The 27,826-nt window shown below is 52.6% G+C and overlaps 1 protein-coding gene across 11 annotated transcripts in view; it reads left to right on the forward strand.

Moving 5' to 3' along the window:
• The window catches only part of LOC119950570 (transcription elongation regulator 1-like protein), a 924,053-nt gene that overhangs the window by 42,997 nt on the left and 853,230 nt on the right, over positions 1–27,826 (forward strand). For all 11 annotated transcript variants that reach the window (XM_038773098.1, XM_038773095.1, XM_038773090.1 and 8 more), the window contains one exon: positions 2,995–3,184. In XM_038773098.1, coding sequence (XP_038629026.1) covers positions 2,995–3,184 — 190 coding nt within the window. The remainder of the gene's footprint in view (positions 1–2,994; positions 3,185–27,826) is intronic.

The raw sequence follows: 27,826 nt of genomic DNA on the forward strand, positions 1-27,826 counted from the left end.
AGGCCAGGCCGCTCGGCCCATCAGCCGCGGAGAATCGCCGCTCGCCGTAAAAAACGGCGAACGGCGATTCGTGACGTGGGTGGGGCGAGGGGGGGGGAGAATAGCGGGAGGGTGTGAAAAATGTCGGGAGGCCCTCCCGCTATTCTCCCAACCGGTGTGGGCAGCGGAGAATCGCGCCCAAGAGGTATCAAAAGATGCAGTATAAATGTAGAGCTGGATGTGCACTGTGCACATGTCTTTGGATTCTGTTGTCACGGATACTATTTAAATGAGGAAGAGGAGGTGACCAAACCTAGATCCTTGGCTAAGTTTGGAGCTGTTATGCCAAATGTAACTTGGGTAGAAAGATCAGGACAACTGCTATTTGGCGGATGAAAACTTTACCATAATGCCTTAAGAGCCGTACACTTGATACGTTTTCCATTTGGTCAGAGCCAAGATATTGGTGGCTAAGTAGCTGCACTTTGACCAGCTGCACTGATCCATTGTGCTGCCAAATTCCAGATTTTGAAGTGACTGTCCCCTAATTATATATGGAAGGATCTTTCAAATCAATGTAAAATATTCTTTCAGAAATGGCTAGACATGACATTAATTATATTATTATGATCCCAGACCTGACCAGACCAACCAGACTAGGATATTGGACCAAAATCCCAATGTTTTAATTTATTTGTAAGGCTGTGCAGAAAGAATGTATCACCCCAGGAGTGAATGCATGAAAAAAATGGGGCAATGGCATTGCTAAAACAAAACTTCATTACAAATACAATATTGAACTTTTTAAACTTCACATCCAAAAAGAACAGCTTACAATTACCCTTAACACTGCCACTCAATTTCCCATTAAACAACAAGAAAATAAACATATAGTTCTCAATCTATCTTAAAATCAGCAGGACAGAGAGTATACTTACTTCATAGAACGGATTTGGCTCTTGTTAGACTCTGGCTGAATATCTTCAAAAAGCTGATTCACCTGGTGTGTTTGAGCTTCTTCCTTGTCTCCAGCCAAAACTGCTGTGCGCTTTACATATTATTACTCTTTTATAACTATCCTACTGTGAGAGAATTATGGACACAGGTTCAGGCAGGTCAGAATTCAGCTCCCCTCTCTCCCAAATCTTCTCCAAACTCACTACCTCTCTGCATTCCTGGGCTCCACCCAGCAATGACCTCATCTTCCCCAAGCGGAAAAAAACAAATTACCTCTGCAGGCTGCAAAAGCACATTAACTCTCCAGAAACTACCCCAGTCAAACCACAATTCCCTGGTCAATTTCACTTGCTGTTTCAGAGAAATACCCAAGCCTTTACAAAACAAAATATATTTTAAAAACATGACCACAGCAGTCAAACACACTATAACCCCAGGCTTTTAACCTTTAAATTATCAAAATATTTAGAAGCCAATATTCCTAAAACCCTCCAATCGTCACACTATTATGAAACATACATTTCGGAACAGACACAATTGGCAACTGTTGCAGGAGTGGTGGAGAGGTGCGTGGAAGGACTATTAAGTGATTAATATTTGTTAATTGCTTTTGTTCCATAACACAAGCTACATGCTCTTAACAAGCTAATTAACAGTATGCACATTTTAGAGAAAGCTCCATTTGTAATAGTGGATTAAAAATTGAACAGCGTAAGTGCATTGTGACTTCAGATACATTTGTATCATGCTCAGAAAGGTTGATGGAGACATTCAATTATTTGAGATAAAAGCTTTTTAATAACTTACTTTTCAGATCCAATGGATGCATTTCCGATTTGATGGGGCACTTCTCATTGATGGATGCCAAATTGTTTCCAAATGAAAATCAAGTTAAAAATATGTTTAGTCATTATTTTCAGTTCAGTCGTTACGTACAATGGCAAACAATTGTGGCTGCAAAGTTATTTAATCCTGCAATTTTTCAAAAAGCCCGATGTGTTGAAATGTAACAAAGGACGCTTCAGTTATTTAGATTTTCTACCCTTCAGAATATACTTGATATATTTACAGTATTTACACTTATTTTGAATAGGCTTCTGTCATGAGGTAATTTTCTGACTTTCCCATCTCTTACAGCTGCTTATTTGTTAGGTTTGTCATATGTTTCCCCAAATAAGGCTCATATAATATTAATTTCATAGATTGATTTGATTTATGGTTCAAACTGATATCAGTTTTGAGGTAGATAATATGATGACTGATATTTTCCCATCACTGGCAGATGGCAGAGCAGCTAAAGTATGATTTTTCACAATCTTAATGTACAACTTATATCAATGGCTGTCAAGTTTAATTTACCTTTTCGTCATTCTTTGTGTATGTTTGAAAGGAGAAAGAAAATTACATTTGGAAAAGTAAAGTTGGGCAGTTGAAGAGACTCAAAATACTTCAGAACACCAGACAGTATAATCTACTGGATCTCTTCCCATTTCTACATTAGGTTGGGCGGGCCATTGGGATGGGCGATGGATGCTGGCCTTTAGAATGACACCCATATCCCATAAATGAGTAATGAAAACTTAAAATGGCAATGTAGTTTTAATCAGAGGGTAATTTGAATGAGGTTTAATAATTGGAACTTGAAAATTCAGCAAAAAATTAATTAGTAGTCAATAATGTCAGGAATATTTGAGGTGCAATCAATAATTCATTAATGTGAAATAAATTGGCCTCCATCGTAGAAACAAAAATAGATGCAAATCTTTCTGTTTAACATCTGCATTGCTTTAATGAAATACTCTGTGCTAAATCCACCTGATGAAACAAGGTAATTATTTGTGTGTTTCAATGTTTTGTAAATATTACATTAATTAGCTTATTGAAAAAAAACTCTCCTGAGAAATTTTAATACAATTCAGATTTATTCCTCTGAGTTTGGCATGTTTGGCAAGTCTGCTACTTGTCATACATTAAGGAATGACCTATATAATGACTAACATAATAATTCCAGTATCCAAAGGTAAATTGTCTATTAATTTACTCTTCTGTTGCACACAGGTATATTTCAATAATGCAATCGCTGTGGAATCAACCTGGGGGAAGTCAGAGGAAGTAAAATTTTTCCAAGGACACAAAAGACCTGTTTTAAAAGCAAATCAAGTCGCAGTGGCTTTATCAACAATGACAAAACCTACATCATCAGCAGGATCCAAGCCTTTAATTGTGGTTGCACCTCAGTCGATTACTGGTGAGATGCTTAAAATGTTTAAAATAGTTCATGTAAGTTACCTACCTTCTTTATTTTTGTTTAACATGTCTTTATTTATTTCATACAAAATGGCCCTTCAATAACCTTGTCATTCTGTAGTACCAATTTTGCAATCTTCACATTAAAGCATTCTCCAACCAAAATTTTTAACGTCATTTTTATTTTCAAGTATGCTCAATTACAATTTGACAACAAAAGTTCTAACTTGGAATGAATTTGGCATCAAATTTGTATGGTGCACTTAGTTATCCAGTGCACTCAAGACTATACCCATCCTGCTTAAAGCTATCTTGCACACGCTCAGCAACCTGCATTGAAAAATACGACAAATTAATTTCTTAAATAATATTTATTTAGTGTTTCATTTCGTCCAAAATAATTGTTCTGCTGTACCACACATGGTGGAGAGCGCAACCCGATCCCTATCAGTTCTTAATTCATTTTAGTCTCGGGATCTATGCTTTCTCCCCAGCCACTACCCAGGTCTTGGGGTCGAAACCCTACCCCCTTCCCCAATGTCAGGGTCTAAACTTTCGGACCCCAACCCCCTCCCCAATCTCAGGGTCTAAAGTTTCCCCCACCAAACCCTTCCCCAACCTTAAGGTCAAAACTCTCCTCCCTCTCTCCCTCCAACCTCCAATCACTTACCCCCACACCTTTCCAAATTCTCTCCCCTCCTCCCCTTCAAACACTCTCTTCCTCCCCTTCGCCTCCCTCCAGTGTCAATGCTTTAGGGGTCACGCTGACCGTCCAGGCCGCAACGGTTTAATGGACCCGCTGACTTTCCAGGCTTTAGGGCCTCAGAAACTGTCTCTCTCCCTCTGACCCTTTCTTCCTTACCCTGCTCTGACCTCCCTTGGTGCAGCATTCAAATTAAATTTCATTTGTCACTGACCTGAATCCGTAATTACTCTTTGTGAAAATTACATTTCCAGTTTCCAGTACATTGAAACGTTTTCATCTTCATGGGCACTGTTTAACCACTGCATTGCGCCCCACATGGACCTGGGCGTGCCGGTTAAATAGTGGGAAAGGCTTCAATCGAGATTGGCGCCGGGCCTCTCCCGATGGCAAGTTCTGGATCTCATCCAAATATGGCAAGCCTATCAATAACTCCAATTTGCACTAATTTCAACCTCATTAGCGAGATTGATGTTGAGTGTAATGGTCTCCTGGGAATTAACCGGCGACCCAGCAAGAAATCATGTGGACATCGTTTAATACTCTTATTTAAAAATGTGAAGCTGGCGCAATGGCTGTTGAGGGGAAGTGAGGAGGTGAGTAACCATTTCCACTTTCGGGCATGCAGTCCAAGGGTGCTGGAGCTGCTGCCCCAGTGCTCGTTGGTGGGTGGTGGGGGTCCCCTCAGGGGAGGGCGGGCCTGGTCAGGGGAGGAGGGGAGGGTGTGAGTTGAAGCATTCCAGGTCAGGTGTCGCCCCTGGGCCTCGGGTGGGGGGGGGGGGGGGGGATGAGTGAGGGGCTTTTCATTTGTGAGGCCTTCCAGCCATCTTTAAATATTGTGGACACCCATAACAGGCAACTATAAAAAGCTGGTTTAGCACAGGGCTAAAGAGCTGGCTTTAAAAGCAGACCAAGGTAGGCCAGCAGCACAGTTCAATTCCCGTACCAGCCTCCCCGAACAGGCGCCGGAATGTGACGACTAGGGGCTTTTCACAGTAACTTAATTTGAAGCCTACTTGTGACAATGAGCGATTTTCACCTCTGTCCGACCAAACGCTTCCAGGACAGAGCCCTGCTCTTGGTTATATGCTTGGCATTGCTAGTTGTGAGTGCACTTTATGGCTGAAGGATGTGTTTGCTGCTTGCTCCTGCTGGTGGTTGCAGTGTCTGGATGCTACTGTTTCTGTTTCCTTCCTTTACTGGAGCGGAAAGAAGGATAATTTTTCCCGAAGAAACCTGGGCTGTGGAACACCGGGCAGAGGCACATGTATGAGTCCAGAAGGCAATCCGGTTTGAAGCAACAAGACGCTGTGGACCTGGTGCGCAATATTGATCCAAATGGGCCACCTGATGACGCCATTGAAGAAATGCTTTCGCCGATTACTGATGCTTTTGTTGCTGGTGAGATGAGTGCTGCATGTAACTGGCACGTCACTGAGGGTTAAACACGCTGGACATCAAGGATGTTCAACTGCACCTTGAGCGCCAGTGGAATATGTGGATGCCAGGATTTGGTTCCGGTGAGATTGGGCCATTTGGGAGGGCCTGCGCAGCTGCAGCTCCTGGATGGAGAATTACACTGACACTTGGAACAAGTAACACATTGATGTACAGATCATCTCTACGACAAAGTTCTGGACATGATAACAAATTCTCAGGCTTCTCCTCAGTTTCTCTGGAGAAACCTGTAAGCGGTGATGCCCTGGGCAGGATTGTCCATTGGCTGACGCCGAAATCGCAAAATGCAATTGGGCGGAGAATAGGTTCCAACACCAAAATCGCAGCGGGTGCCAGTTAGACGCCAAATCGCGATTCTCCGTCACCTCGACAATGCATACTGAACGCAAACACAGTAAGGGTCATTTGCAATCATTAGCGGGCCTGACCCGGTATTCTCCGGGGCCTCCGCGATTCTCCTCAGATGGCCTGAGTTCCTGATGGAGTGGTACACTTGAGTTTTTAAAAATTGTGAAACCGGTGTCATGGCTGATGAGTGAGAGAGAGAGGAGGTAGGACACAGAGAGGAGTGACTGTGAGTTGCCGGGCCGGACACTGACCGGGCTGGCTGGGGCAGGGGTGGCGGAAGAACAGGGCAAGTGGCTGGGATGACCCCCCACCGGACTGAGGTGGGGTCCAGTCCTGGACCGCCATTACCGTGGCCTGCACCGAGCACCCACCTTGGCCCCTGGTTATGCAGAGTGACACCGGCCGAAGGGGCGCCCCCCACTCCTGCACCGTGACTTCCACTCTCCACATTCCACATAACCCCAACCCCCCACCACCCCCCTAACCCGGCCGCCACATGCCTGGGGCCTACCCAGAGCAACTTACAGTAGCCCCTACGGGGCCCCGATGCATACCCCTGGCGAGGGTAATGCCAGACAGCGGTACCCCTGGCATCGGGGACAGGTGTGAGAGTCAGAGACCCCAATGGTGCCAGACACTGACAGGGCCAGGGTGCAAGGATGGGGGGGGAGGGGGAGAGAACATGCGGTGGCAGAGCCCACAGTGCCAACCAGGGTCACCATGCAGCCTGGTGGACCTGGTTGGGTATGGGGGTATGCACCATGCTGATATTTTGGCATTTCAACCCCTGCAAACAATGGATATTGGAATTCAACCAGCAATGGTGGCCTTCCTGCTGGTCGCTGCAGCTCTGGGGCGATGCCCTGTGGCTGTATGAGCTGGTGCTGCTTGAGGAGGTGAAGGAAACTGCAGCAGCAGATGCGCAGCAGCGGAGTGTGCTGCAGAGGGACAGGTGGCGGTCACCCAGGATGGAGGGCCGGCCACCCAACAGGCCGAGAAGGAGGTGGTGCCAAGGAAGTGTCGCATGAGGCCTCGCAGGTACAGGCATCGCCTCTTGTTCGAGGACCTTACAGACAGGGCATTCCGTCGAAGACTCCAGCTGAGCACAGAGAAAGTGCTACATATCTGCCAGATGATGGCACAACTGGCACTGCGGGGGTTTGGGGAGGACACCCGCTCTTGGTGACCGTCGAGGTGAACATTTACGTGACAGGGTCCTTCCAATTGCCGAGTGGGGACCTGTCCGAGATCTCACAGACCTCCGTGCACATGCTGTCATGGAGGCCCAAATACCCAGTCTGGCTCAATATATCCACTTCAATGTGCACCGAGCCCACCAGGCTGTCCAGAAGGTAGGTTTTGCCGCCATCGATGGATGCTCTGGGTCCAGGGGGTGATCAATGGGATGCATGCCCCCCTACGAGCACCCAAAAATGATAGGCCTCTCTACACCAACTGAAAGGCGTACCACTCAATGAAGGTGTGTGACCATCAGAGGCGCATCATACACCTCTGTGTACCTGTGAAGTGTGCACAATGCCTTCTTCCTGGCACACACGACAATTCCTGACATGTTTGAGATGCACCCCTCCTCCCGGTTGGGGGGTTGGCTTCTGGGTCGCAGGCATTATCCACTGCAGTTGTGGCTGATGACACTGATCCGGGGGCCACAGACCGATGTGGAGACCCGCTACAGCGGCGCCTATACAGCAACCAAGACCGTGGTGTAGTGGTGCTTCGGCCTCCTGAAGGTGCGGTTCAGGTGACTGGACTGCTCTGGTGGAGCTCTCCAGTATGATGTTGAGAGGGTCGCCCGCATAGTGGCGGCCTACTGTATCCTCCACAACATCGTGCAGCAGACGGACGATCTGCTGGAGGGGGAGGTGAAATACCAGGCCTCGTCCAACGAGGAGAATGTGGGAGAAGGGGAGGATGGGCAGGACATGGTGCACAGGCAGTCAAGGGAGGCCGCACGATGTGTGCACCAGAGCCAACGTGCATAGGATGCTCTGTTTGCCTGCAGGTTACCCAGTTGGGGGGAGGAGGTGAGGGGGCCGGGGGCACGGACACTGCATCCCCCCTGCACGCCCCCCCCGCAACTCTCTCCGTGATACATACCTGCCGCACTATGGGGTGTGGGTCCTGGTTTGGCAATAACAGCGGATCTTGCCCATAGGATGGAGGATGATGGCACCCACTCTGCGATGAGCTCTGGTGTTCTGCATCGTAATCCACTGTCTGCCTCCTGTCCACGGTCGAACTTTCCACTGTCCACCTGGGTGATCTCTGCATGCGAGCTGGCTGTGGTAAACCACGGTTGCACCTCTATTAGGTGATGTATGGTAGGAACTGTACAACAGGTACGTTGGTAGTCCCTGCCTACCTGACCTCATACGCCAGCGACTGTTAGAAGGGACTATGCTCGACCTAGCAGAGACAAAGAAACTCGCGCTCTCTATGACGGTCGCCTCGCGCAACATTCAGGCCTACACCCCCAGCCGCGTGGCCCACCCCTCCGACGCATTGTGGACCCCACAGACGGCAGCCTCAGCGGGGCCTTACTCAGCCAATACGCCTTGGCACGCGCCAGCCAGCGAACCCCGGGGGTCCCTGATGGTACTTTTGCGGCCAGCAGAAACACCCCTGCCAACGCTGCCCGGCCCGCGCTGCCCTTTGTGAGGCTTGCGGTAGGAAGGGGCAATTCGCCGCGGTGTGCCAGGCCTGCGCAGTCGCTGCTATCGCCCCCACCCGCCTCGTTTACGGACAATGGGCGCCGCAATCTTCTCCCCCTCAGACCACGCGTGGCCAGTGGGCGCCGCCATCTTCTCCCCCTCAGGCCAAGCGAGGCCAGTGGGCGCCACCATCTTCCCCTCCGAGCCACACGTGCGGCCCATGGGCGCCGACATTTTGTCCTCCTCAAGATCTTCAGGCACCGCCATCTTGTCTCCCCCACAGCACATGGGCACCGCCAGCGTTCCAGGACCTGTGCCCCCCGGGCTCTCCATCATCTGACACCAGCGACGACCGACCACGACTTGCCTCAGTTACCATCGACCAGTCTCGTCCGCACAAGCTGGCGACCGCATCGACCAGCGTTAAAATCAACGGATACTTGACCTCTTGCCTGCTGGACTCCGGGAGCATCGAAAGCTTCATCCACCCAGATACGGTAAGGCGCTGTTCCCTTGCGGTACACCCTGCCAACCAAAATATCTCCCCAGCCTCTGGATCCCATTCCGTGATGATCCGGGGGTGCTGTACGGTCACACTCACGGTCCAGGGCATAGAATTCAGCGGCTTCCGCCTCTATGTCCTCCCTAACCTCTGCGTTGCCCTACTACCCGGCCTGGACTTCCAGTGCAACCTCCAGAGCCTAACCCTGAAATTTGGCGGGCCCCAACCACCCCTCACTGTGCGCGGCCTCGCGACCCTAAAGGTCGATCCGCCTTCCCTCGTCTCAAATCTAAACTCAGATTGGCGTCACCAGGAGCAGACGGTACAGCACCCAGGATAGGACCTTCATCAGGTCCGAGGTCCAGTGGCTGCTTCGGGAAGGCATCATCGAGGCCAGCAACAGCCCCTTGAGAGCCCAAGTGGTAGTAATTAAAACGGGGGAGAAACAGAATGGTTGTGGACTCCAGCCAGACCATCAATCGGTACACGCAGCTGGATGCGTATCCCCTCCCCTGCTTATCTGATATGGTCAATCAGATTGCACAGTACCGGGTCTTCTCAATGGTAGACCTCAAATCCACCTACCACCAGCTCGCCATTCGTAAATTGGACCATCCATACACTGCCTTCAAGGCAGACGGCCGCCTCTATCACTTCCTCAGGGTTCCCTTCGGCATCACCAAACATCTTCCAAACGGAAATGGACCGAATGGTCGACCGGTCCGGTTTGCGGGCCACCTTTCCGTACCTAGACAATGTCACCATCTGCGGCCATGATCAGCAGGACCACGACGCCAACCTTGCCAAATTTCTCCACACCGCCACTCTCCTAAACCTCACCTACAACAAGGAGAAGTGCGTGTTTAGCCATCTTCGGCTATGTGGTCCAGAATGGAGTTCTGGAGCCCATCCCGACTGCATGCGCCCCCTCATGGAGCTCTCCCTCCCCACTGCCCCAAGGCCTTCAAACGCTGCCTGGGGTTCTTTTCGTACTACGCTCAGTGGGACCCAAACTATGCGGACAAGGCCCGCCCACTCATACTGTCAACCCATTTTCCCCTGATGGCCGAGGCACAACAGGCCTTCGCCCGTATCAGAGCCGATATCGGCAAGGCCGGGATGCACGCAGTAGACGAGACACAGCCCTTTCAAGTAGAGAGCGACGTATCAGACATCGCTGATGCACGATCAATTGCATGAAAGACTCATATTGGTACAACTGTGGCTTTATTACAGTCAGATGCGTGGCCTCCGACTGCAGCTGGCGAAATGGCTGATCAGGAGGAGGACACGCATATTTATATGGTTCCTTGTGGGCTGAGCTAGCCAGCAGGGGCTACTGGCGAACCTGTAGTGCAGGTCCTACCGTACATCCCCTAATACAGGTGCACAGTGGTTCACCACAGTCGCTCTAGCCGCCACCCTCAATCAGGCAGGCAGACTCGTGGCATTCTTTTCCCACACCATTCTTGCCTCAGAAATTCAGCACTCATCCATTGGAAAAGAGGCCCAAGCTATCGTTGAAGCGGTGCGGCATTGGAGGCATTACCTGGCCGGCAGGAGAGCTCGGTAGCTTTCATGTTCAATAGCACACAGCGGGGGCAAGATCAAGAATGATAAGATCTTGAGGTGGAGGATCGAGCTCACCACGTACAATTACGAGATTTTGTATCACCCCCGGTAAACTCAACAAGCCCCCAGATGCCCTATCCCGAGGTACATGTGCCAGCGCACAGGTAGACCGACTCCAGATCCTGCACGACAGCCTTTGTCACCCGGGAGTCACACGGTTGTACCATTTCATAAAGGCCTGCAATCTGCCCTACTCCGTCGAAGTACGGTCAATCACCAGGGACTGCCAGGTCTGTGCGGAGTGCAAGCCGCACGTCTACCGGCCGGACCATGCGCACCTGATGAAGGCCTCCAGCCCCTTTGAGCGCCTCAGTGTGGATTTCAAAGGGCCGCTCCCCTCCGACCGGAACACGTATTTTCTCAGTGTGGTCGATGAGTACTCCACATTCCCCTTCACCATCCCATGCCCCGATATGACGTCTGCCACCGTCATCAAAGCCCTCAACACAATATTCGTTCTGTTCGGTTTCCCCGCCTACATCCACAGTGACAGGGGATCCTCCTTCATGAGTGATGAGCTGCGTCAGTTCCTGCTCAGCAGGGGTATCGCCTCCAGCAGAACGACAAGCTACAACCCCCAGGGAAATGGACAGGGAGAGAGGGAGAATGGGACGGTATGGAGGGCTGTCCAACTGTCCCTACGGACCAGGATCCTCCCTGATGCACTGCACTCCATTCGGTCACTACTGTGCACCGCCACTAACAACACACCCCATGAACGTCTTTTTGCCTTCCCCAGAAAGTCCACATCCAGGGTGTCGTCCCGACTTGGCTCGCAGCTCTAGGACCCATCCTGCTCCGTAGGCATGTCCGACTCCACAACGCGGACCCGTTGGTGGAAAGGGTGCAATTGCTCCATGCAAACCCCCAGTATGCCTATTTGGCGTACCCCGACGGCCGCCAGGATACTGTCTCCATCAGGGACCTGGCACCAGCAGATCACACACACACACACACCCCCGGCCCGGCACCACCCTCCCCTCCCCCGGCGCTCCCAGCAGCAACTCCCCCGGGACCCTCTGTCCTCCCCCTGTCCATGCCCGAGGAGGAAGAGGGTTTTGGCATGCTCCCAGAGTCTCCGGACATCAGACCAGCATCGGCATCTCCGCCACCACTCGTCGCTCCCAGCTGCACATTAAGGCCCCGGACCGGTTAAACCTCTAACTGGTCCACTGGACTTCAAAAGACATTCTTTTTCTCTCTATCAAATATTGTAAATGTAAATGTAAAAATAAAACCATTTGTTGTATATTGTTCTCCACCATCCCCGCCAGACTCAATTTTAACAGGGGGTGAATGTGGTAAACCACTGTTGCACCTCTATTAGGTGCTGTATGGTAGGACCTGTACTACAGGTACGTTGGTAGTCCCTGCCTGCTAGCTCCGCCCAGTAGGCGGAGTATAAATATGTTCCCCCCCCCATGCTACAGCCATTTCGCCAGCTGCTGTGGTGGGCCACACATCTTAGAGCAATAAAGCCTCAGTTGTATCCAACTCAAGTCTTTGTGCAATTGATCATGCATCATGGGCCATTCCATCACATGATGCCATTGAATCCCTGGGGTGATGGTGGTGGGGACTGTGTTGGGGGGGGGGGGGGGGTGGAGGGATAGGGAGACGGGCCACCCACAACACCCATTCCCACCCCTGCCCTTCTCTGGCCAGCTCAGACCTGCCCACCCTCACATCCATCTGGCAGAGCACTGAATCAGACTGTAACAATGGTCATATGTGTTTAATGTGAACGAATATTTACAGATTTGTACCCTAGCCCCTATAACTAAACTTTGCCCTGCACCCATGCCAAACTAACTTCTGTTCTTATGGGCCCTAACGCTACGTCTACGGGGGTTCCCCAGACGTTACAGCAGGAGTGGAGGCGGCCTGCAGTGATTCCTGCCCTGCAACCTGGGTCCCCGTTGATGAGCGTCTTCTGGGGCGATCGGACCTGGATGGGCCTGGAAGACGCCCTGGTGTCTCAGGTGGCGAGGTGCCGCTCTGTTCTGCCCGCTGCACACCAGATGTACCTGTAATGTTCCCTGCATGCACGGATGATGAGGTCTTTGTGGTTGAAGTGCTCAGAAAACATACAGCTTTGTAAATGAACAACACTGTTTATTAATCGTTTCGAAATCTCAAAAGGATTTCCATGATGTAAGATTGCAGTTGGATATTATAGCTAAATACAAATAACTGTGATTAACTCAAATTAATAACTATTGTCTCAGGCGCTGCTCGATATGGGACTGTGCTCTGTGCTTGTTGTCCAGATTCTCTGTCTGTGCTGTTGTTCAAGAAGTAACATCCCATCTCCATGATACCTATCTTCTCGTGACCTACTCCTGTCACCACGCCACCTGTGGTCAGATGCTAGAATCTATCTTATCCTAACTTACAGTTCGTTATTAAACTATAAACAAACGATATTCCACATATCATTACAGCACCAGGGACGGGAGGGGGTAGACCGAAGTGCTGCAGTGTCCTGAGGGAGCCACTGGCACGGGCCTCATCACCTCCTCCCTCGGGCTTCCCAATGGTCACTGGGCTACTCCATGGGATGGGGGTTCGAGCAGAACTATCCCCCAAGCACCTCCACCATCTATTGCTGCCAGTCCTGGAGGCCCGCTCTCGTTTCCCTCTGTGCCTGCACCATGTAGGCCAGCATATGGGCAGTGTTCCAAACCTGGCCTGCTGTGACTGTGCCATGCACAGGAGCGCCGTGGCGATGTCCAGGTGGCTCTGGCACATGAGTCGGCAGTGCCGGCATAGAATGCCCCAGGACTTGGACATGCTGGTCCATCGCCGAAACCGTCACCCTCAATGCCTCCACCTCGGATGTTGGCCTGGGTAGCACGCACTGTCGGCACCACTTCCTGCTGCTGCACAAGGCTGGATTCCTCCAACCAACTGCAACTGCAGTTGCTGGATGCTCGCCTCATACAGTCCCTGATTCTGCAACTGCATCTCCCCGATTGGTGGGACTGTCTGTTCCAGAAGCCCAAAACCCATCTGGGCGGCAGCTAGTTCCTGGGGTCAGCACGCCCTCTGACCTTCTGCCCCCACGGGTGCTCCTACCTCCACCTGCTGTATCGGATCAGTTTTGTGGAGCGCACTTGATAGTGTCCCTGGAGCGTCTTCACTATAATGCCCAACCGAGGTGAGAGTCTCTGGGATGGTGGAGGGCGTTGGAGATGGCTGTGATGGAAAATCACTATGATACTCTTACTCGAGCTCCAGGGTCTCCTGCGTCTCTGGCGGAGGGCTGGTATCCAAGCTGTTACCATCGCTGCTCGGCTCACAGGGGTTCTGTTCATGGCACTGACTGGGGTCGAGGGACGCAAGGTGGACCTGCCCTATCACCAGCAGGCCCGGTAAGATGTAAGACAAGACAATTGATCAGACTGCGGGCCTGGGGGGGAGGGGGGAGGGGGTGGGGGGAACTGGGAGTGAATGTGGGGGTGGGAGGTGGTGGGGTGGGGGTGGTGTAGGGTGAGGATGGTTTGGTGGTGGTGTTGGGGTGGTGTAGGGTGAAGGTGGTGCGGGGGTGGGGGTTGACCACATGGCATGGGGAGCCGCAAATAAGCAAGGTCTCACTTCCTCGCCCAAACTCCACCTCGGCAACCTCCCTTTCCTCTGGGCCGCTGACTACGTCCAGGGCCGACTGCTCTGCCACAGTGAGGGGCCACAGGTCCGGCAGTCCCCCTGTTTTCTCCTGCTCCCGGCTGTTGTGTGCAGCCTTCTCCTGGGGGGGGGGGGGGGGAAGGATACAGAAAACGATAGTGTTCGACAGTCCGACGCATGCAGCCCAGGGGGTGGGTAGCTGGTGGTCTCAGTTGTCAGGGCACACGGCCATGGCCCGGCATGTGATGCAGGGTAGGGCTCCAGCTACCCTCCAGGTTGAGGGGGATAGGGTTAAGGGTGTGTAGGACGGGGGTTAGTGCCAGGGGCACCGTACTGCCGACTTACCCTGGCCGCTCCGAGGATGTGGTGCAAGTTTTTGCAGCACCGCTAGCCGGTCCGGACTACGATGCCCACTGCGCTGACCACCTCTGCCACCTGCGCCCAGGCATGGCGAACGGCATCGGCTAGTAGCCCCCTTCACAGGCCGGGGTACAAGGATCTCCGGCTCTCCTCCATGGCGTCCAGGAGGGTCTCCAGCTCGCCAACCGCAAACCTTGGTGACGCTCTCCTTACTGCCATCTGGTTGGTTGCGATGTTGTGTGTGGGGAGTGAAGTGTGTGTATGTGGCTGCAGCTTGTCAACCTCCTGAGTGTCAATCACGAAACCGGCAAAACCGGCACCATTTCTCATTGGAATCGATTGTGTTCCACATGGCGCTGGTGCTAGCCCCTTAACAGTAGCTGAATCGGATCAGGTGTGGTGCCAGTTTGGCTGTTATGGAAGTCCACAAATTCTGCGTTGGCGTCAACACTTAGGGCAGGATTCTCCAACTGCCAACACCAAAATCGCATTCGGTAATTGGCGGGAGAATCCCCTTTGATGCCGAAATTGGGAATGGCGCCGTTTTTCGGATGCTCTGCCCTCTCTAATACGGCATCATCGTACGCCGTTGGGTCGGCCTCAGGCCGTCACCTGAAGGCCAGCCCCGATGCCGACTTCCCATCGACATGCCTCACTTGTGGTCTGAGGTTTCATCAGCCTTGCGTGATGACTGCGAACTGTGTCCAGTGCTGTAACAGTCGAGGGGAGGGGAGCCGCTCTGCTGGCCGGGGTCGGACTTCGGGGAGGACTGGGAGGACTGTTGGTAGTGTGATCTAGGGGTGGCGAGGGGGGTTACAGATGGGGGCACTATCTGGCAGGCCGTGTCCGTGTGTGGCCAGCGCCATGTTGTATGGTGCGACCGCTGCAGATCACCGTTGTGCCCATGCACAACCACTGACCCGGCAATTCTCCATCCGTATCTGCAGATAAAGCCGGCTTTACATGGTGCGGCTGCTAGTCCCCAACTTGGCGGAGTATCGGTGCAGGGCAGCGCTGACTTTTGCATCGTAAGATAGACACATGCTCCGGACATAGGGCGGAATTCTCCGATCCCGGGAAAAATCGTGAAGGCCGTCGTGAACTCGGCCGAGTTTAACGACGGCCTCGGAGGCTGCTCCTCTCACCGTATTCACCCCCACCCGGGGGGGGGGCTAGGAGCGGCGCTCCATTTTTCTCGGCCGCCGGGAATGACGCGACGACGGCGCCTATGTGACGTCAGCCGTGCATGCGCAGGTTGGCCGGCTCCAATCCGCGCATGCGCGGCTGACGTCACGACGGCTGACGGCTCAAATCCCCGCATGCGCGGTGGCCGTCTTTCCCTCTGCTGCCCAACAAGACATGGCGGTTTGATCTTGCGGGGCGGCGGAGGGGAAAGAGTGCGTTGCTTTGATACGCCAGCCCAACGATCGGTGGGCAGCGATCGCGGTCCAGTCCCCTCCCGAGCACGGCCGTGGTGCTCACTCCCCTCTCCGCCCCCCACATGCTTCAAACGGGCCTTTGGCGCCCACGTTCAAGACGGCAGCGACCAGGTGTGGTTGCCGCTGTTGTGAAATGGTTGTGAATGGCAGGCCGCTCGACCCATCCGGGTCAGAGAATCGGTGGTCGCTGTGAAAAACGGCGAGCGGCGATTCTTCCGAGCGGGGGGTGGGAGAATCGCGGGGGGCGCCAGGGGGGCGTGAAATGAGTCACCTGGCCCTCCCGCGATTCTCCCACCCGGCGTGGGGAGCGGAGAATCGTGCCCATAGCCTCAAAACTGGAGAATCCAGCCCTTAGTCTCAGAAACGGAGAAACCCGCTCCCCGGTGAAAGTGAGCTGATATAACTTTGTATTGACACCAATATGGAATGGTAACGTTTCCTTGTTGTTTAATGGTTAGTGTGATATGCAGAATGTTACATAGTTGATTTTCAACTCTTTGTCACTGTGGATAGTTTAATCAACAAAACATTCTCAAGTGGCTTCTCGTGGGTGCAATTGCCATTTCTCAGATGATGATTATAGTATTGCATTTCAGTCAAACTTTGAAGCCTGAACACTTTAACTGACCTCCAAAAGCATCATAGAGGCAGCAGCCAACAATCAACCCCTCAAGAGCTGGGCTTCAGCACTGGGATATCCTTGCCCCAAAGGATGAATGTGTGGATCAGGGGAGGGCATTCAAGCATGTCTCAATAATGTGCACGGCAGGGGCCTGGGGTCTAAGGACTCCTGTTATAGCTGGGGGTGAATATATAGAGCAAGGTTTTTCAGTACAACTGGCTCGCTGGATAACACTCTTGAGAGAATGAGGGAGACGGAAGAGTGGAGGAGGCTTGGGGGATTTCAGGGTTCCGGGGTGGAAGCCCTAACTGATTATTGGTCTATCTCCTTTTCCAATTTCTCACAGAGACCATAATGGATGGTGGTGTCAGTCCCACAGAGGTTGACCTTGCAGTGCTGATGGCAGCCCAGGCGGCTGGACGCCGGAGAAGGCAACAGCATTGACAGTGCGCTCACACCCATCCTCTGAACGGGGTTTTAATTGGAGGCATTTTAAATTGGACCACTGTGCCCAGGGGGGGTGGGGGAAGCAAAGATCAACAGGGTGCAGGCAGGCCTGCTGTGAAGATTAACATGACAGAAGATTAACATGTGGCATGTTTTAGATGTGAACATTGGACATTTTTTCCATTCTGCCTAGTTACAGACAGCTTCTCCCCCCTCCTGCCCCCCACCCCCGTGCCCAATCGGTGATCCTCAAACCTCTTGGTCTTGCATGGTCCAGTGCCATATCTAGATGTGTCTCGAGGATGTGCATCAAAGCTGGAGGCAGCCTGCTGCTTCTTATTCTGTGGCCTTTGATGCCGTTGGCTGATGTCCCCTAGGAGGCCTGGAGCTGGTGATCCCCGGCCAACTCAACTTACCGGTGCCACTAGCTTTGCTGTGCCACCCTGTTCTGCTGCCGCCCTTGAGATGCACCGGTATCAGGATGGGGGGATTCGGAAGAGCTGAAGACTGCTGTCTACTTGGTGATAGGCCCCGAGTTGGCCTTTAGCATTTCCTCTTCCCTGATGGTGCCCCTAGGGTCCTGGGGTCTCCATGGGATAGGGGGGCAGCTGGAGTGAGCTCCAAAGACCTTTGCGTCATCTGGATCTGCCAGCCCTGGCGGCTCCACATTGTCAGCTGCCTGGTGTTGAAGCCCTCGGTGATGGTCCTCAGTGACTGGGACATTCTCTTGAGTGCCTCGGCAATGTCCACCTGCTTCTGGGACATGCCCCTCAGTGACTAGGACATGATGTCGAGGCTGTCAGCTATGGTTGTCACAGACTGAGTATGTCCATGCATTTGACAACACCACTCGGGGCGCTGACCCACTGCAGTCGCCACCCTAGCAGTGTTGGCCTTGGTACCACGCATCATCTCTTGCACCCATAGCATTTGGGACTACTCCAATCGGCTAGTCACTTGCTGGAATGTCACAGACATCCTCTCCTGAATCTCATGGCTGAGTCCGAGCATCTGCATCAGCTCTGGGATTATCTTGTACAGAAGTTTGGCATCTGGCTGGGTCTTAGCAGAGTCCTGGGATCCAGCAGACCTCCCACTGCTGCTCCTTTGGATGTTCCTGCCTCTGCCTGTTGAGCATCTGCAATTGTGTGCTGCCCACCATATTATCCCAGAGAAGCTGTCCTCAGACATGTCGCCTGTGATGCACCATCAATTGGACTCGAGTCGTGAAGAAGTTCCAAATATCAGGCTTTAATGAACTAGTTGTGTGCCCGGCAGTCGACTTACAGAGAAAGGCCGACTGCCGGCTGCTACGGGTTCTTATACCCCGCCTCGTAGGAGCGGCTACTGGCCTCTCGGCCAATCGGCGAGCAGTCACATGACTGGCCTCAGCCAATTGACAGTGAGACACATGACCTGCCTGAGCCAATGGGCAGCGAGTCCTCTGCACCAATGGCAGCACTACTCTGAGGTACCGTAAACCTCCTAGTCATACCACCACAGCCTGTTGTGGTGTGGAAGCTGAGGGTGATAGCTCTGCCGCCTTGATGGTGGTTTACTTGGAGCTCTCCTCCGAGGTGGTCTCGAGGAAGGGGTGGGGAGGGAGGGGACACAACCCTGGATGGCCCGGCACATCAGATAGAAATCCTGCGAGAGAAGGGACATGTGGTCAGTGAGAGAGAAGAATAATTTTGTTTGACGTGAACTACTCACTTGAAACAGGTCATCTGGGTGAAGGGACAGTGGATTCTCACGTCCACAGCACACACCAACCTCGCTGTCAGTGGTTGCTCCCTTCTCAGTCTACTCCGTGATTTCCACGGCCCGTTCCTCAAAGGGGATGAGGACTCAGATATCTTGCCCTCCACCCCCATTCATGACCCTTTCCCGCTTATTATGGAGCATCTTCTCCAACAGGAACAAAGAGAGGGCTTTGTGATCCACACGCTTGATGGATCAGGGGATCTATAGCACGTGGCATGTGTGGGCACCCCAACGGGACATAACGGCGTTGTGCTGGTGGGTGCCAGGGTATTCTGAGGAACAAGCACAAAGATCGGCTGTGGGGAGGCATCAGCCAGTGATTTGTTGTGAGGGGTTGAGAATGAGGGGTGGTAGGTGGAACTGATGCCAGGTGAGTGGTGGTAACTTACCTCTAGATGTCATTGGTTTACTTCTGACATTGGACGCTGGTCCTCCTTGACATGCTGCCCGCACTGAAAGACGCTGCCACTGCCACAGCCTCCCAGGCAACATTGGTGGCCCTGCTGCTGGTCATACCACCCCCTCGGGAGAACAGGATGTCTCAGCTCTCATTCAGAAGCCAAAGCAAGGAGCAGTTCGGTGCTCTGCCATGCTTGTGTGTTGACTGGGATTGATGAGCGAGCGCTGAAAAGCAGCTTCCCCTTGTTAGCAGTGAAATGCTGATGCACGAGTATGGTGAATCAGACGGCAAGACAGCCAGTCATGGTGAGAAGCTTGTGGAGGCTCATATCCAATTCTAAGTGCCATTAAATACGGACTTGAGCTCGTCGCCGCCGCAATTGAAAAATACCCCGCAAACCGTGCCCAAAATGACACTTGGAAAAATTTCAGTTAATTCAAGCCCTATGACTTCCTTGAAGTGTGCACCATAGATGTACAATTGCTTGATTTTACTTGAAGGGAGACATTTTAGCTCACTCAAAACCCATCAACCTGCATGGAGTTAAAATTGAGTTGCAGTTACATTTGAATGTGTTTCACACGTGGGGATTTATTTGGTTTTCAATCTATCTAGAACAATGACCTGTAGTTTATATCTGGCCACCAAGCCCTGGTAATCTTGTGCGTGCAGCTCAGCAAACTCATTTTAAATTATGACTTTAATTTATACTTGCTCATCTTTTCCATTTGCATTTGTGGTACTAGAGGCTTTGAAGGACGTATTGTTCATTTGCAGGAATATCATAAATCAGAAGACCAAGAAAGATTTGGATTTGGAAATCAAGTTAATAGCAATGCTGACTAAAGCTGATGTAGGTGTTGCAGCTCAAGTCTGTATCGAAGCAGACATAAGACAAAAAAGATTAAATGTACCTGATCTAAAATCTGCACATCAATGATGTCAAAAATTCAGAAGTGCACATGATGTGTGTTCAATGGTGAATGGTGTGTTGTTTATCTCCCGCTGGCTTAAAACCTACCAAGTAGTCAATTAGCATGTTAACTATTTTTTATGCATTCTTAATGCTCAAGCATATGGTTCCCTTAGGGTTTAACTTCAGTAGAATGTTTTATATTTTCCATTAGCTGCTTTTTCCTTTTCAGGTTTCTCTTGGCACTCCTAATTTATTTTTTGACCTGCTAGTCTCAGAATTTTATGGACCCCCTCCAGTGGACTGGCAGGCAGGGGAGGGCTTGTAATCTGCATCTGGCCTTGCTGCCTGCCCTTGACCTGGCCACAATTTTAGGGGGCAGCGGGTGAGGCTTAGAGTAGCCTATCCACCCTTGCATCAGTTGAGGCCCTTCAGTGGCCAAGAAGGGTTGCTTCCCACCTTAATTTCCGACTCGCAAAAGATATCCAGGGATAGGGGGTGCCAAGAAGATCTCTCTGCTCAAGCAGTAAAAGGTGGCAGCAGCTCAATTATTCGCCCCTTTTTGAGGATTGGGTGCGTCCCTTCACAAACCCCACCCCTCGGTATTACATGCCTATCTGCTCTGCCATCACGACTCACAACCCCTTCTCCCATCATCATTGGACCTCCCATCCCCTCCCCACCAGGAGACCCCCACGCATACTTCCGTCTTGGGCTACAAGACTTGGAATCTGGGGACATTTTATAATCCCAATGGTGGCCTTGGCTCTGAGTGAAGCGCAGAAATCCCCCTCCAACCAATTAATGCTTCTTGGATTGTTAATAGGCTTTGGGGCAGCCGCATTCACAGGAATGTGTTCTGTGTGGTCTGTTCAGGTAGTGGGTAAGGCAACGTTGCCACTCGTAAAATTCTGCTGTAGATTCTTGTGTCTAATGGTAACCTAGGGCTGGATTCTCTGGTTCCCCTATCCACATGTTTCTCGGCAGCGCGCCGTTTGCTAGCTGCGGGTTGCTCTTTTCCCGCCATTTGTCATTGGGATCTTTCATTGAAGCCACCCCATGCCGCCGGGAAACCCGTAGGAGGTGGTGAGCTGCCAGCTGCAAAAGGGAATCCCAACAGCCGGAAAATTCCGGTTCTTGTTTCTTTTGGTTATTTCACAAATCCATTCTGTCCCCTAATCCTTTTAATTTTCCAGTTGGATCACTTTCATATAGAACATAGAACATAGAACAGTACAGCACAGAACAGGCCCTTCGGCCCGCGATGTTGTGCCGAGCAATAATCACCCTACTCAAACCCACATATCCACCCGTAACCCAACAACCCCCCCCTTAACCTTACTTTTTAGGACACTACGGGCAATTTAGCATGGCCAATCCACCTAACCCGCACATCTTTGGACTGTGGGAGGAAACCGGAGCACCTGGAGGAAACCCACGCACACACGGGGAGGACGTGCAGACTCCGCACAGACAGTGACCCAGCCGGGAACTGAACCTGGGACCCTGGAGCTGTGAAGCATTGACGCTAACCACCATGCTAACGTGCTGCCCCTTTTTTTTTCTTTTTTCTTTTTTAGGGGAAAGGGTCGATCAGCATCAGTTCTCGAGTCTTTACCTCGCGAAATTGAACCAGTTTCCCCCAGATCCCATGGAGATTAATAACGCACTGCGCTCCGCAATTACTTGAGATTTTACTGTGGAGATGGGGGAGGAGAAATCAGCATGGCTAGCGCGAATGCCGTGCATCAAGATGGGAATCATATGTGCCATGGGCATTGTTACGGGAGGGAGCTATTAGGAAATCGGGTTCTGAAATTAGATAAAAGATGTAGCAGGCAATTTAGGGGTTAAACCGACTATTTTGTTCTATTCTGCTGTAGCTACACTTGGGTTTGTACTTACCTTGGAGGCCTACATAATGGTTTCAAATTATTACTTATCCTTGAAAAGTTAATTCGTAATTGGAGTCTATTCTTTGTTAATAAACTGGACATTCATAAGCTCTGAAAATGTCTGGTGTGAAGTTGGATATTATTTGCATAATAATTGTAACATTCCAGCTGAAAAAAAAAGGCATGCTGTTGAAGCTTTTTGCCTTTCACCCATCAGGGTAGAATCGCAAGCGTACCAAATATCCAAGGGAACAACAAATTTATAATATAATTTAATCATTTTCTCCTTTTCTCATGTAGTATATATATTTAGCAACACTTAAATTCTATACTACCAAGTGACTATTTGCAATATGTCTGCATTGTTTCCCAAGTCAGGACGGAGGGGCAGCTGGATCGAGCCCTGACTGCCTCTGTGTCATCTGTCTCCCCAATGTCTGCAGCACAGTGTTGATGCACTCTGTGTTTCTCCTCAGTGACTGGAACATGCTCTGCAGTGCCTTGGCTATATCTACCTGTGGCTGGGACATGCCACACAGAGCCTTAGCTATGCCGGCATGGGACTGGGAGACCTCCCGTGGCGACCAGGACGTGCTTTGGAGGTCCTCAGCAATGCACACCTGAGACCGAGACATGCCTTGCAGTACCTCATCGAGGTCCACCTGGTACTGGGTCATGCCCCAGCGACTGGGACAAGCTGTCGGGGCACTAAGCCATGGCCTCCACCGACTGAGCCATGTCTTGGACACCTCCACTCATGCTGTCGACGTCATGCACCAGGCCCTCTACTGCTGTCGCCACCCAGCAGTGTTGGTCTCGGTGCCATGCATTACCAGGGTTATCTCCTGCGCCCAAACTCACTGGGACTACTCTAGTCGGCTATAGACCTGCTTGAGGGTCGCTGACATCCCCTTCTGAATCTCATGGAAGCACCCTAGCGTCTGCATCAGCTCCGGGTAAACCTGGTCCAGAAGCTCAGCATCTGACTTGGACCTAGCTGGGCTCTGGGATCCAGCAGATCTCCGACTGCTCTGTCGCCTGGATGTTGCTATCTCCACCTAATGTATATCTGTGTGGTTCTCACCAGAATGTGCCCCAGAAGCCCTTCCATAACCGTTGCCCCCGCTGGTGAAGGGTGTCGATGACAGCTGTAACGAATCGACAGTGGCATCCTCGGAGCTCTTCTCCAAGGTGTTCTCATGTGGTCAGTGGCAGGAATGGGCCATTCTGCATGGCATTAACAACTCACGGGTGACAGTTCATCTTGGTGGGCCCCAGTGGACTCACACCTCTGTGCCATACGCCGACCAAGATGTTGATGACAGGTCTGTCCTCTGCCGCCTCTGCGACCTCCAGGGCCTCTTCTTTGTAAAGGGAAAGGACTCGGATGTCCGGCACACTGTCGCCCGTCTGGGCTCGCTCCCATTTATTGTGGGCCACCGTCTCCTGCAGAGGAACAGAGGGGGCATCGTTAGCCGCACGTGTCGTTCATCATGGGGGTGGGGGAACCAGGGGTTGGGAAAGGCCTTGGGAGGATTGGGGGAGTGGTTTAGAGATGGGCCGTTATCGGGGTGGGGAAGGAATGGGGAGTAGGGGGGTGGGGGGGTATGGGGGAATGCGGTGTGGGTGGCCCTGCTGGACAAGAATTGGTCGAGGCATGGAACAGTGCTGGTTGATGCCAGGCGCATTCCAGTGGGGGGCGGGGGAGGCTTCGAAGGTCTGGTGGCAACACATCTGTGCAGCCCGGTGGAAGTCGTTGATCTTATCGCACTGGATGGCGGTCTCCTAGCAGGGGGGGCGGTCTCAGTGGTCATCGGGCTGATGGCCACTGCCTGTTTCTCCCAGGCGGGTCTGACTGCCCTGTGGCTGGCCCACATAACCCCTCTCGGGAACAGGGCATTCTGCCTGGCCTCAACCGCGTCCAGTAATTTAATGGGGCTGGCCTTCTTGGCGGCATGGCTGTGAGTTAAGTGGGGTTGACTATGCAAGATCGGGACTTCCGGTTGCGGCTATGCGGAGCTAGGCCGCACGTTCGGCAGCTCCCGCTATTTAAGGACTTTTGGGCCGATTTGAGGGCCCCAAATGGCGCTGTCTCGACGAATCCCGGTGGGGGAAGGTGTCTAGAGGAGCATTCCCCATAATTTATGGTGCTCACCCGGAGTGGGGCAAAAGAAAAGGCTGCAGCAGCTCCCCAAGAAAAGCAGGGGAAGAAGGAAAAAATGGCGGCCGGCGGAACACCCGAGGACTGGTGGAAGTGGGCGCAGGAGCAGCAGGCCTCTCTTCTGCGCTGTTTTGCGGAGCTGAAGGCTGAGCTGCTGGACTCCCTGAATGCGACTACCAACAAGCTGCTTGGGACCCAGGCGGCCCAGGGGGCGTCCATTCGGGAGTTGCAGCAGCAGGCCGCTGAGAGGGAGGAGGAGGAGGCCCTGGTCCTCGTGGGGAAAGTAGAGTTGCACGAGGCACTTCACAAAAAGTGGCAAGGCCGCTTGGAGGAGCTGGACGTTCGCACGAGGCGAAAGAATTTGAGGATCCTGGGCCTGGCGGAGGGGCTGGAGGGGTCGGATCTCCCGGCGTATGTGACCACGATGTTGGGCTCGTTGATGGGAGTGGGGTCCTTCCATTTGCCACTGGAGCTTGAGGGAGCTCATAGAGTGCTGGCCAGGAGGCCTAAGGCAAATGAACCCCCGCGGGCGGTGCTGGTGCGGTTCCATCGGTTTAGTGACCGGGAGTGTGTGCTGCACTGGGCCAAGAAAGAGAGGAGCAGCAAGTGGGAGAATTCGGTAGTACGAATCTACCAGGACTGGAGTACGGAGGTGGCTAAGCGGCGGGCCGGGTTCAACCGGACGAAGGCGGTGCTGCATACCAAGCAGGTCAGATTTGGAATGCTGCAGCCTGCGCGCCTGTGGGTGACATACAAGGACTGGCACCACTACTTCGAGTCCCCAGAGGAGGCGTGGGCCTTTGTACAGGCGGAGAAGCTGGACTCGAACTAGGGTCTGGGGACACACTATGGCCGTTGCTGTTTTCGCTGTTGCTGTTCAACTTTGACATGTGTGTTTTTTATGCTGGTTTTCTTTTTGCTCTGTTTCCGGGTGGGTCTGTCTGTTGGGTATGGGTGTGGGATATGTGGGGAATGTGGGGGGGGGTTTGTATTTTATATGTTCTCTTCTGTACGGGGCTGGGGGTTGGGGTGAAACTGGATTTTGGAGAGCTGCGTCAGAAGGGTGGGGTGTGGCAGTGTGAAAGCGCGGACTTTCCTCTGGTTTCCCGTGCGGCGGGGCAGGGGGAGGTGTTATCGCCATGGGGAACAGGTCGGGCGGGGCGAGCTGGCCTGGGGCGAGCAGTCGATAAGCTATGGCTAGCCGGCAGGGGAAGGGGGCGGGTTGCCCTCTGATCCGGCTGATTACCTGGAACGTGAGGGGGCTGAATGGGCCGGTTAAGAGAAGTAGGGTATTTTCTCATCTGAAGGGGTTGAAGGCGGATGTGGCTATGCTCCAGGAGACCCACTTGAAGGTGGTGGACCAGGTTCGTCTGAGGAAGGGGTGGGTGGGGCAGGTTTTTCACTCAGGATTGGACGCAAAGAACCGGGGGGGTGGCAATTCTGGTGGGGAAGAGGGTGGCATTTGAGGCGGCTGAGGTGGTGTCGGACAAGGAGGGCAGATATATTATGGTGAAGGGTAGGCTGCAGGGAGAGAAGGTGGTGCTGGTTAATGTATATGCCCCAAATTGGGATGATGCTGGCTTCATGAGGCGCTTGTTGGGCCGCATTCCGGACCTAGAGGCAGGGGGCCTGATCATGGGGGGGAGACTTTAACACAGTGCTGGATCCCCACAGGACCGATCCAGTTCAAGGACGGGTAGGAGACCGGCGGCGGCCAAAGTACTGAGGGGATTCATGGACCAGATGGGAGGGGTGGATCCCTGGAGGTTTGGGAGACCGAGAGCGCGGGAGTATTCCTTTTTCTCTCATGTCCATAGGGTTTATTCCCGTATAGATTTTTTTGTCCTGAGCAGGGGATTGATCCCGAGGGTGCAGGATGCCGAGTATTCGGCCATAGCGATTTCAGACCATGCTCCGCACTGGGTTGATCTGGAGATGGGGGAGCTGTGGGACCAGCGCCCGCTCTGGCGCCTGGATGTGGGGCTGCTGGCTGATGAGGAGGTGCGTAGGAGGGTCCGGAGAAGTATCGAGGGGTATCTTGATACCAATGACACGGGGGAGGTCCAGGTGGGGATGGTATGGGAGGCTCTGAAAGCAGTGATCCGGGGGGAGCTGATCTCCATCCGGGCCCATAGGGAAAGGAGGGAGAGGAAGGAGAGGGAGAGACTGGTGGGGGATCTCCTGGATGTGGACAGGAGATACACGGAGGCACCGGAGGAGGGGTTGCTGGGGGAACGGCGTAGCTTGCAGGCCAAATTTGACTTGTTGACCACCAGAAGGGCGGAGACACAGTGGAGGAGGGTGCAGGGCACGGTATATGAGTATGGGGAGTAGGCGAGCAGGATGTTGGCGCATCAGCTCTGTAGGCGCGATGCGGCTAGGGAAATTGGTGGAGTGACAGATGGGTGTGGGAATGTAGTGCAGAATGGGACAGAAGTAAATGGGGTCTTTAGGGACTTCTACGAGGAACTGTACCGGTCGGAACCTCCGATGGGGAGAGGGGGGATGGAGAGCTTCATGAACAGGCTATGTTTCCCTAGGGTTCAAGAGGAACTGGCAGAGTGGCTGGGGGCGCCGATAGAGCTGGAGGAGCTAGTCAGGGGGATTGGACAAATGCAGTCAAGGAAGGCCCCGGGGCCGGTCGGGTTCCCGGTGGAATTTTATAAAAAGTATGCGGACCTGGTGGGCCCCCTGTTGGTGCGAGCCTTCAATGAGGCATGGGAGGGGGGGGGCTTTGCCCCCGACAATGTCGCGGGCACTGATCTCTCTGATCCTAAAGCGGGATAAGGACCCCTTGCAGTGTGGATCATACAGGCCTATCTCACTCCTCAATGTTGACCCCAAGTTGCTGCCGAAGATCCTGGCCACCAGGATAGAGGATTGTGTGCCGGGCTGATACACGAAGATCAGACAGGATTCGTTAAGGGAAGGCAGCTCAACACGAATGTGTGGAGACTGCTAAATGTTATCATGGTGCCAGCAGTGAAGGGGGAGGCGGAGATAGTGGTGGCGCTGGACGCAGAGAAAGCGTTTGATAGAGTTGAGTGGGGGTACCTGTGGGAGGTGCTGGAACGGTTCGGATTTGGGGAGGGATTCATCAAATGGGTGAGGCTGCTCTACGCATCTCCGATGGCGAGTGTAGTTACAAATGGAAGGAGATCGGAGTACTTTAGGCTCTACCGTGGGACCAGGCAGGGGTGTCCCCTGTCCCCCTTGCTCTTTGCACTGGCGATTGAGCCTCTGGCTATGGCGTTGAGGGAGTCAGGGAGATGGAGGGGTCTGGTGCGGGGTGGGGAGGAACATCGGGTATCGCTGTATGCGGACGACCTGCTGTTGTATGTGGCGGACCCAAAAGGGGGAATGCCGGGGGTGATGGAGCTATTAGCGGAATTTGGGGGCTTCTCGGGCTATAAGTTATATTTAGGCAAGAGCGAGGTATTTGTAGTACACCCGGGAGATCAGGAGAAGGAAATTGGGAGGCTCCCATTTAAGAGGGCAGTGAAGAGTTTCAGATACCTGGGGGTGCAGGTGGCCAGGAGTTGGGGGACTCTCCATAATCTTAATTTTACCAGGCTGGTGGAGCAGATGGAGGAGGAATTTAAAAGGTGGGACATGGTGCCGCTATCGCTGGCGGGTAGAGTGCAGTCCGTCAAAATGACGGTTCTCCCGAGGTTCCTGTTCTTCTTCCAGTGTTTTCCCATCT

Source organism: Scyliorhinus canicula, chromosome 16 (genome assembly GCF_902713615.1).
Source record: "Scyliorhinus canicula chromosome 16, sScyCan1.1, whole genome shotgun sequence".
NCBI lineage: Eukaryota > Metazoa > Chordata > Chondrichthyes > Carcharhiniformes > Scyliorhinidae > Scyliorhinus > Scyliorhinus canicula.